The sequence below is a fragment of the Scylla paramamosain genome, chromosome 10, assembly GCF_035594125.1.
Source record: "Scylla paramamosain isolate STU-SP2022 chromosome 10, ASM3559412v1, whole genome shotgun sequence".
Taxonomy (NCBI): Eukaryota; Metazoa; Arthropoda; class Malacostraca; order Decapoda; family Portunidae; genus Scylla; species Scylla paramamosain.
Window position 1 is genome coordinate 8,907,501 of NC_087160.1, and position 12,018 is coordinate 8,919,518.

Below are 12,018 nucleotides of genomic sequence, written 5' to 3' on the forward strand. Positions count from 1 at the left end.
TGAGGCATTTTTTTTTTTTTTTTTTTTTGTTTCATTAGCATACAAAATTAAAGTAATGCTTTTTCATTCCATGCTATATCTTATACGAACATTACACTGAAATATTCAGTTTACAATAGTGTAACGCACACATAATAAAATACTACACTACTTGTTCTTGAAAAATCTATTATGAAGAATATAAATCATTACAGTTCCCTGCTGAAGCTTTATTCCATACTCCCCTAATAAATAATGAATAGGTACTACGAGTATAGGATAGTAGTTACATATACGTATATTGTATGTACTCGTTCCAGCACGAACCTGCGCTGCTTCCTACCCCTCTGACACTGGCCAGCTCCTTTCCCCATCCATGGACACACACACACACACACACACACACAAAAGGTTTTCTGTGTTAGTGAAGTCGGCGTGCCCTAAATAAGGTATCTTGTCCTTGGTGTGCGAACCAGCTGGACGCAGGACAAAACAGGGCAGGTCAGGGAAGGTGGGACGAGGCAGGGTTGTGTAGGGGGATGCACTACTAATGAGAATAAGACGACGGTTGGTCCTGCTGAGTGATTGGGCCTATTAATAAATGTCTTTCACTAACTGAAGCACCCCTTCCCTCCCCATTTGCTCATGGTGGTGGTCGATCTCCTCCCTTGACGCCCCGCCCCCCCACGCGGGTGAGTCCCCAGTGTGTCGGTGCATGATATAGGCGGCCCGGCGAAGCGCGGGGCCGCCGCTCCCTCCTGCCTGGGTGTTGACCGTGTGCATTAGTATTTTGTTATTCCATACCTGTATCCCTTAATTTAGTGATTGGCGATGTATGATTTCCTGTACGGTAGATTAGTCTGCCGTACCGAGCACTGATTCATTGTGCATAACCTGAAGCATGATTCGGTATACCTGTGTAGTGAGTGTTTCAGTGTGTTTGTCAGTACACATTCTCATGAATTTTCTTGGCTAACCTCATTGTTCATTCCCCGCCTGCCCGCGCCTGTGACTGTCTGCAGTGCACTCACACGGGACGGCCAACCCTCATTACAAACAACACCTTCAAAGCTCACTCTTGTTTTTTTTTGTTTTTGTTTTTTTCTCTCTCTCCCTAATCTAATTGAAAATCCATTGTCATATTTATTGTTTGTATTTTCTTTTCCTTTCATGAATACGCGATCCGCGCTTAGGTTTTGGCGTTTAGGCCACCTATTAACAGTCTTGTTTTTAAAGGCACTGCCTTATCACGTACTCTTTCTTTTATTTATGAATATCTGCCAAGCTTAGTGCTGATGATTCTACTTTGCGTCTCAACCTCAGTTTTCAGACCCCCATCTTAACAGGAATTAAATAAATAATTCACGCAAAGAAGTCACACAACAATTCTTACCGTTCTGTAATTTTTGAGTGGGAGCGGAACAAACCCTGTGTTGTTCAATGCCTCTAAAGCTCAGTTTGCTGATTTATCTACTCGACACTATTTTTTCCAGACAACTATCACTTCTTCAATGGCACTCAACTATTCCCCTTCCTGACATTGTTCATAATTTGACTGTCCTTTACTAAGAATATCGACAGGAAGTTTAACATCTCATCTTTTTGAAGTTAGGTGTTGTGTCGCCTCTGCCATTTTTTCTTTCATCTTCAGAGATGCTAACTCTTTACAGAGGCCTTACCTGTCTTTGTATGGAATACGGCTCCCATATATAGGGCCTCCACTCACGCGGCAGGATGGAGTCAAAAGCTTTTCGCCTCATCAACTCCCCTCCTTAACTTACTGTCTTTAGTTTCTCACATTCCGCCGCAGTGTTGCATCTCTTGCTATTTTTTCTGATTATTTTCATGGTTACTGTTCTTCTTAACTTGCTGACTGCATGCCTCCCCTTTCTGCGGCCTCGCTGCACAGGACTATTTATTCTCACCCCTATGTTTTCCATCTCAGTATTGGAGGAGTCAATAAGTATTTTCACTGTTTCATGCCTTTCACTGGAAAACTGTGGAGCTCTCTACCTGTTCAAGTTTTTCTTCTTCCCATGACTTGAATAGTTTCACGAGAAAAGTATTGGACATATTTGGAATTCAATTGACCATCGTTTTGGAAATATATTCTTGTTTTATTTTTTGGGGGGAGACAGGCAACTTGGCAGATTTTTTTCTCATTTCTTGTGTCCTTGGCCGATCTCCTTCACACGATAAGAAAAGAAAAAATGTGTGAAGGCAGCAGTACAGAGGAAGCACGCTGCCCGCTCGCCGCGTCCAGCTTGACATGCATCTTAAGTTAAGCTGAGATCGTTGTGAGCATGATTATTCCCTGCTCGTTTCTTCTTATCCACCTGACACATACAAAGATTCCATTTCAGATACTAGCATTGCAATTTCCATGAACTATTATCCTATGTTCCTGAATATTTTCCATCAGAATAACCTTACGTGTTGACGTATTATTAGCTCGTAATTTATATAGATGTTGTCTGATTATTCTAGATACTCGTTTTTCTTCCTTCCTGAGGAATAACTATAAAATATATAAACAAAGACCAAATGTTACTGAAGAACCCTATCCCAGCCTGAGGATGTGTAGTATTAACCCAGACTGCATGATAGTGATGCTGGACCGACCGACTGCATGTCTGTCTATCTTGCCCCACGTGAGTGACGAGCCGACGGCGGGAACAGCATGTTTTGTTTTGTTTTATTCTACCTTTAAACAGCTTTGTTAAAATGTGTTCGTACTAGGCGAAAGTGAGTAAATGTCATAACAAAAATTGGTAATTTCATTTTCATGAATATCAGAGTATCAGTAACCACACCCTTTGTACAGTGTGTCTGTCTTGCCTGATAGAGAATTGCGGATGTGACTTTACCAGTGTAGCTTTCCTTACATAAGCAATGAAGTTCTTATGACTTTGATGATGATAATAATAATAATAATAATAATAATAATAATGATAATAATAATAACAATAATAGTGATAATGAAATATTACTAGTGATAATAATAATAACAATAATAACAACAACAAATACAGCAGCAGTAGTAGTGGTAGTAGTAGTAGTAGTAGTAGTAGTAGTAGTAGTAGTAGTAGTAATGATGATGATGATGATAATAATAATAATAATAACTAGTAGTAGTATAAGAAAATGATGATGATGATGATGATATTGATAATAATGATGATAATAATAATAATAATAATAATAATAATAATAATTTACTTCATGAAAAGAGTTTTCATTAAGAATTGTTATGTATTCAGGAATGAAGCGCTGTGTTGACCTTTTTTTTTTACAAACCACTCGTCGTAATCATCTCAATAAGTTGTAAAAGGTGCGCCACCCATGATTCTTCAACGCAGTTGGTATCAGTAGAGATCACAGAACAACGGTGGAATATAGGATATATGATATGTTATAAAATTTGTTTAATCATCCATGGTCATTAATTCCTCCACATGCCTGTGTGTAACCTGGTCACCAGTCTAATGATTTACCACCACTGGACGTTTCCTAGGGGGGTTTGTGTGCGTCAGCGTTCATATAGGCGCAAGATCCTCGGTTAAGGAGTTACTTTTACAGCCATTTTCATTTATTTTGCCTACAGTGATGATTCACGAACCTGCAGTGCTGATCGAAGGCGTGTTGTTCCGCGCTCGTTACTTGGGCTCCACGCAGCTGGTCTCTGAGGGACAGCCCACCAAGACCACACGCATGATGCAGGCAGAGGAGGCTGTGTCACGCATCAAGGTAGGTGTGGCGGGAATAAGGTGTGAAGGTAAGTGGACGCTGCCTTGTCTAGGGTGTACGTGTTCACTGTACAGATGACGTGTCAGGATGCTGCTTTATACGCAGACTTTGCTCGTAGATCAACCAATGCATTTTCCATGTGATTTGCTATACCTAGCATTAACCATTAAGGACATTGAGCTAAGTAAGAATTTTGACTCAAGGAAAATCACAAGGTGACTCCAAGAAAGCGAAGCTTACGAGCCGCAGCTCCGAAACGTGATTAGGAGCTTCATACGAATCTCTCTCTCTCTCTCTCTCTCTCTCTCTCTCTCTCTCTCTCTCTCTCTCTCTCTCTCAAACCAACAAGGACTTATGACAAAGTACGTATAGTATGGAAAGCTAAGATCAGAATAGTATGGACATAAGTCCCGCAGAAAAAAAATCAGTCATTGTTACCAAATAAAAGCTCACGAAGCATACTTAGACTTAGCATATTTGCCTCGTAGCAGAATTCTTTATAGTTTAGTGGAGCAGAGCGTTGCGGACTACCCGCCTGCTGCTCTGGCGTAGCGGCTGACGCATTGCATGACTTTTTTCTTTTACCTTATTAGCCTGAAGCATTACATAGATTTTTGTTCTAGTAGAAATAATTAATGTTAGTGTCTGCATGCACAAGTATGTCTAGAGTTACTGCTGTGGTACTGACGATAAGCTGCTCACTGCGGGACAGCTCACCAGTGTTTCTGGTGTAGTGTGTGTGTGTGTGTGTGTGTGTTAATGAACAGTAATGTGCAAGTCATACAGTGAGGAGGAGCCAGAGCGGCGCTCTTGCCGCATGTTGGAAAGGTGTGCGGGGAGGAAATATGCCTGTTTTTTTTTTTTTTTTTCCCTCATTACTAGCATTTGTAGCTTTTGTATATGCATAATTACTTTTACGAGATTTCTGCTTAATAAATAGTCACTTACAATAGGTACGGTAGGATATTTAAATTACAAAGTATGCTTTAATAGTAAAGACAGGGAAGCCAGACCACTTACCACGCATAAAGAGCTACCACCTTCCAGCGTGTGATCGGCGGACTGATGACTAAAGCTGTTTGAAGTTTGACTCCAGTACTAATGTATACAATATTCTCAGTTTGACTAAGGCTGATAAGACAATTACTAGTTTACCAGTCGTGCAGCCAATTACCTGCTGTTTTCGTTCCACATTAATGACGTAAGATTATAGTAATAATAGTAATAACAATGGAAACGGAATGGTATTAGCAAGATCCCATAGGCACCAAAGGAAGGATGGAGGAAATTACTTCATATTATGACTGTGTAGTTCATCGTCATGGTTTTCGTTGATCTTTTCACTGTCGCGTTAATGTCTTTGCTCATTGATCTGCATATATGTCCAAGCTTGTATCCGCTTACAAGCTAAAGTGTGCTTTCTTGCTGTTCAATGGAGTTTAATCCACTAGTTCAGTTAGATAATATCTTGGAATTGGGTTTTTGACGGAATTTTAGTATCAGGACTTTTGTCAGATTACAGACTTGCAATGCACGTATCAGGTTTTGACAAGTAATGCGTGGTCTAAACTCCATTTGCTTGCCCTTGAACCTGCATCTTTTTCGGTAGATATGTATTATGATATAGATCATTTTCCCCAAGATGTTTCGGTCTTCTTTGAGTACACTCGTCATTGAACCATATCTTAATCAGATGAATTTGACAAGTTCAACGGAATCCTACCTGCCACAAGCCAAGCAGACAGGGTTGCTCGCTTCAGTGTGTGACCAATGGGAAACTAAAATCCCTTGGCACAGTTGAATTTTATATTAATGTTGAGAGGTAAAGGAAATTATATAAATATATAAAACATTACTACCTTAGACAAAAAAGAGTAAAATAAAATAAAGACATCATGGTATGGATTCTCTCTCTCTCTCTCTCTCTCTCTCTCTCTCTCTCTCTCTCTCTCTCTCTCTCTCTCTCTCTCTCTCTCTCTCTCTCTCTCTGCAGCCACAGTGAGCTGCATTGAATCTGTACCACTCAGTCTCTGAATTATTATTTTTTAAGTATATATATATATATATATATATATATATATATATATATATATATATATATATATATATATATATATATATATATATATATATATATATATATATATATATATATATATATATATATATATATAATTTATTTATTTATTTATTTATTTATTTATATTTTTTTTTTCTTTTCTTTTTTTTTTTTGTTAATTAATTGATTAATTAATTATTTTTTATTTATTTATTCTATTTTTGTACAGATGCGTCCATTTCCGCCTCGTGCTGGAAAAGTATACTATTTAGTTGCAGTCTGTATGTCTTCCCATACCTCTTTCCTCTCTGAATGGGTTAAGATTAAACCCCACAATACATGCATCTTATAGGGAGACCGAGATGTGCCTTGTGTCATCCTGGTGTGTTGTCCTGCATGGCCCATCTTGGGTGGACCTCCTCATGTGCCCTCTGTGGACACCTTGTACATACACGTACACTGCTTCATTAGAAGTTACATTGAGCTCTAGAGTAACGCAAGCTTTCATTATTGATACTAGTTTTTTTGTTTTTTTTTCAATGATGCATTCCATGTATTTTTATTATTTTAATGAGGCTTTCCATAATGTACTTAAAAAAAATTTAAATGGTCCATGAGATATATATATATATATATATATATATATATATATATATATATATATATATATATATATATATATATATATATATATATATATATATAATTGTGTGTGTGTGTGTGTGTATGTCTAAGTATATATATATATATATATATATATATATATATATATATATATATATATATATATATATATATATATATATATATATATATATATATATATATATATATATATATATAATCTTCACACACAAGGATAAAAAAACATTTCAAGATAATGGGTAAACTTAAAATTAAGTAATTGTACTATTTCATAGTATGCTGCTGGTTTGGGGGTACGGTAGTTCTGTGAATTCGTGCCTAAGAGAATATCGTTATAGTATCCATTTTTAGGGAGTTATTTCTGCTATTAATGAGCATGGACTGTTCAAACGATGGGGACATTTTCGCATGCAAAGGTGGTGACAGTTAGAAAGTATTTACTATTCTGATTTGACATCATTTACCAGATCCAAGTAAATGAAATGTCTGTGGTTATGATTCAAGTTATCTGGAATATGTTTTATATATGAGATGAGTAACACAGTGGTCACAGTAAGAAACTATACCAGTGTTTTTCTTATTCATTTATTCTGCTTACCAGGCAGTGTTAATGTATGTTTTGGTTGGTTATTGTTCTCTGATCATTTTCTTGCATTGTCATTATCATCCAAGACAACAGTTTTCATAGTAATTTTCTTGTCATTCCCAAAATCTTTAGTTTGGTGCTGGCTACCGTCGCTGCATGTGTGTCATTTGCTGCAAGTGTCTTCGTGACCAGCTTGACCAGAGGGCAGCTTGTTCTCCCTCCAGACAGTGTGTTCCACCTGGCTAACAGCCATCAATTCGTTCTCATAAGCCAGTGGCTTTTATTATGAAGTTGCCAGTGATAATGAAGGTCTGCATCTTGTTAATGTATTTTTAGTTATTTATTTTATTTTGCCTTGCTTTCATAGCATTTTTTAATTTCAACTGTCCCATTGTGTTTTAAGAGATAAACAGAAGTCCCCAGTCACCTCCTCCTTAACAGTAGATACAATAATAACTCTTGCAAAATCTACTCATCCTGTCGTAAACATTCTAACAAACATATTTCATGTTTTCAATATGCTAAGAATTACTTTACCCCTAAAGCTACCTCTCAGCCTTTCTCAGTGATGATCTTCACATCTTAAAGTGTTGCTGTAGCTATAGAACCAACCAAAACAACATTCCCCTGTCAGGATGCAGATGATGATAAGGAAGCGCTGGCAGAAAGTAACGGTCCAGAACTCCTCCCAGGCCCCCCACACTCCCCAAGCCCTAAGCACTCTCCTCTCTCCCATCAATCTCCTGCCTCATGTCTTACATCAGGAGAATCTGATTCACTGAAGGACTTTTTATCAAGAAACAACTCCCCTCAGAACTTAAACCCTCCCATGGCAGCAGTGATCACATCCAAGTCCTTATCTTCACCCTTGGCACATGAACAAGTAAAAGCTAATGCCTCACCTTCCCAGGGACGAGATATCTCCAGTGTCCCTTCAGAAGCCCCATCTCAGCATGGGAAGGTGTGGAAGCCTGGACACCGGTTAAGCCAGGGTGTCCTTACCTCCTCTTATGTGGGCCAAGTCAACTTAGCGGTTCATCCTAATATACCCATAGTGGCTCCCCTCCCACCTGGTGTTCTTGAAGAACCTGTTAGGAATCCAGAGAGTCGCGTTATTGCTGCAGAAATAATGGAAGTACCTACAAATGTAGGTGAGATAGATGCTGAATACGAAGATGAGGGAGAGAATGAAGGTGAAGGTGAAGAGGAATGCAGAGAGGAACAGCAAATAAAGAGAACTGAAAATGATGAGAATGAAGATGATGATGATGATGATGATGATGATGACGACGACGATGATGATGATGATGATGAAGAGGAACAAGAAGAGGAGGAGGAAGAGGAAGATGAAGATGAAGGAGGTGACAAACATAGTAGCGTGGACAGTGAAGATCAGTGCATCGAGGTGCTGACAGTCCTGCCCACCACCAGTGGTGTAGCCCAGCAGGATGGCAATGAGTCGCTGGAGGTTGATGGAGGTGGAGGGAGTTTAGATTGGGTGTCAGAGGAGGGTGGGGGACCAGGGCTGGGGCCAGCTGGGACGGTGTTCCACCTGCGACTGGTGGGCTCAGTGGATGTTGCTGAAGAGTCAGGTAAAGCGCCGGCTCGGAAGACTGCCTGCAAGCGGCCCAAGAAGGATATGGTTATGGAAGCCGTGTCTCATCTGAAGGTGGGTCACATCTGGTCATAGTGACGAGACTGGATCATAAATAATCCATTAATTATCATCCAGATGTACATTAAGAAAGGCACGCCTATGACACTGAGCCCTTTTATACATAACACTTCAAATGTACAAAAGTGGGAGTAGATCCTCACAAAATATTATTAAATAAAAAGCATTAAGTACTGATTATAAAATAACTTCATAGATAAAATAACCAAAGGAATCAATATTTTTATATCAGTACATACATCTTGTTTATACCTGATGTAAAGTATTGATAGTGGTGCATAAATATTTAACATGAATAGATGCAGAAATCTTAATGAGCACATGTTATAGTGATGAAAGGCTGACTTGACTACTGACAAGGACTTGTGAGGATGAAAGAAGCACCAGTCCCCACAGGTGCATCTTCAGCTAGAGTGCAGACAGTTGCATTCTTATATATTTTCTTTGGTTACCATGATGGAATAAAAAAGAACATTATTTGTGTTACTACCAAATAAATACTGTGGGCAATTATTTGACATAAAATGGCTATCACTTAAAAAAAATAAGATTTTGGTTTTGTGTAACATTCATTATCTTTTCATCCTTGCCCTCTGCAAGTGTAACAACACAGTTCACTTTCACCTCCATAGAAAATTTTTTAAAAGTTTGAGGATATTGTGCTTTTCATTATAGTGAAGTTTAGGAATTTTCTTAAAAGTTTTCTAGATTGTTTGAAAGAAAAATTTCTTGATTCATTTCACAGCTCACTTCACAGTGAAGGATTTTCATAAAAGTACTAGGCATTATTTTTCATTCCTGCCACAACATTGTCATTCAATGGATGTAGCTATACTACTACCTTACATCACATCATAAGTTTCTTTAGGAAAACCAATGGAGTGAGAGAGATACTTCTTAAAGATTTTTCTTATAAGTACTATTTAAATAGTAGAAATGTCAATATGTCATATTTATTTATTATTATTTTTTTTTTTTTTTTTTTTTTTTTTCTTTCTCTGCAGTAAATACATTTGAATGTTGAATATGATGATATATCAGGCACTGTCAATAGTCTGACATGCACTATACAAATTTATAAGTATGTGTTTGTTTAAAGTTGCTCACTCTGTTGCATTAGCAAATGTAGAATATTTATCTTCACTTTCATGCTACACCTTATGAAAGACAAAGAGTTGCTCAATATCTGCACTATGTATAACATCTACTGGCTAGTACCCAAGTTCTTTTAGAAAACAAAAGTATTAATAATATACATATCAATTGTATGTCTATTCCTCATTCATATGATAAAATTTTAAATATAAATAGTCATTTGCTTGATAGATTATGGTAAGAACACAAACTCTCCTGCAATATTATAAGGTAAAGTTTAGTAATAAGTTGTTACATAACACTGCTGTGAAAACTGTTGGAGGCAGGATACTGGCTGGTAGTAAGTGTGGAAGAGCTAAGCCCTTGCATACCATGGTCTGGCAGTTGTTGTGCTCATTAGTGGAAAAGCAGTATGTACTGTAGCTATGAACCCCCCCCCATTAGTCACTCCTCCATAGGAAAAGGAAAATATAGTTAGCTGTTTTATTTTTGCTCTCTACAAACATAAAAACTTAAATTAAAAAAGAGAAAATCAACTGTCATGAATATTTTTGAGGATGCTAAAACACACACATAAACACACACACACACACACACACACACACACACACACACACACACACACACACACACACACACACACACACACACACACACACACACACACACACACACACACACACACACACACACACACACACACACACACACACACACACATATATATATATATATATATATATATATATATATATATATATATATATATATATATATATATTTGAACAAGGTTCCAAGTTATAGCTGAGGTAAGCAGGGACACACCAGACTTCCTTCTTCATTTATTGCAATGTCTCAACTTCACACAAGGCATCATCAAACTGAAAAATTTGATAAAAATAAGTACAAAGACAGAAAAATCATAATAAAATATCACACTATGGACACAGATTAAAAACACAGCAGCAACTGAAAGGGACAGGCAGACAAGCATTAACAAAAAACAATGTAACAATAACTTATTGACAGCTTATACTCGTACATGACAAAAAAAAATAAAAATAAATAAATAAATAAAATAAAGGTATAAAGCTATGGACAAACCTTATGTGCTCTCGCGTGTGGTGTGGTGAGGACTGACAGAGTGGTGGTGTGAGAACTAGATTAGTTGCAAACCCGGATCCCAAAAGCTCCAAGCAGAGTGTATGAAAGATATAGTTGTGATGATGACAGTTGGTTATTTCATTCAGGTTTCAGGTGTTTAATGTAAATAGCATCTGTATGTGCATCAGCTTTATGCAGTATACTAAAATCCTTCTGAAAATGGGTGATTATGTGTGTGTGAATGTGTTCTTATTGCTGGAAAAGGAGGTGAGCTAACTGTTTGTGTACATATTGAAATACCTTTATGTTCACTGATTCTGTGTTAGATTCGAGTTGCAAGACTCAATATATTGGAGAAACCAAAAGGAATCTAACACACACATTATCAGTGAACATAAAGGTATTTCAGTATATAAACAGAAGCAGTCAGCTCATCCCTCTTTTTCAGCAATAAGAACACATTCACACACACATACACACATGATCATCCGTTTTCGGAGAAGGATTTTAGTACATTACATAAAAGTGACGCACATACAGACACTAAAATATTAGAAGCTATTTACATTGAACACCTGAAAACTTAATTGAATAACCAACTGTCTTCATCACAATTACATCTTTTATAAACTCTGCTCAGAGCTTTGGGGATCCAGGTTCATAACAAACCTAGTTCTCATACCATCACCCTTTGTCAGTCCTCACTACACCAAAAGTGAGCACACAAGGTTTGTCCAAAGCTTTATACCTCTATTTTGCTTGATTTTTTCTTTCATATATAAGCTGCAGCTGATAGGTTATTATGTCACATTCTTTTTTGTTAGTGCTTGCCTGCCTGTACCTTTCGGTTGCTGTTGTGTGTTTAATCTGTGTCCCTAGTGTGATATTTTATTATGATTTTTCTGTCTTTGTACTTTTTTTTTTAGTTTGATGATGCTTTCTGTGAAGGTCAAATGTTGCAATAAATGAAGAAGGAAATCTGGTGTATCCATATATATATATATATATATATATATATATATATATATATATATATATATATATATATATATATATATATAATCACATACACACACATGTATAAATGTATATCTCTCAAGTAAATTGTGTACAATTCAGTTGTTGTTT

The 12,018-nt window shown here is 37.1% G+C and overlaps 1 protein-coding gene across 2 annotated transcripts in view; it reads left to right on the top strand.

The window, feature by feature from the left end:
- Nucleotides 1-12,018, top strand: part of LOC135104204 (protein lin-10-like) — a 185,787-nt gene that overhangs the window by 136,209 nt on the left and 37,560 nt on the right. The window contains exons 5-6 of one of the 2 annotated variants that reach the window (XM_064011320.1): nt 3,584-3,726; nt 7,651-8,685. In XM_064011320.1, the coding sequence (XP_063867390.1) occupies nt 3,584-3,726; nt 7,651-8,685 (1,178 nt within the window). The remainder of the gene's footprint in view (nt 1-3,583; nt 3,727-7,650; nt 8,686-12,018) is intronic. The other variant, XM_064011319.1, reaches the window with a different exon arrangement.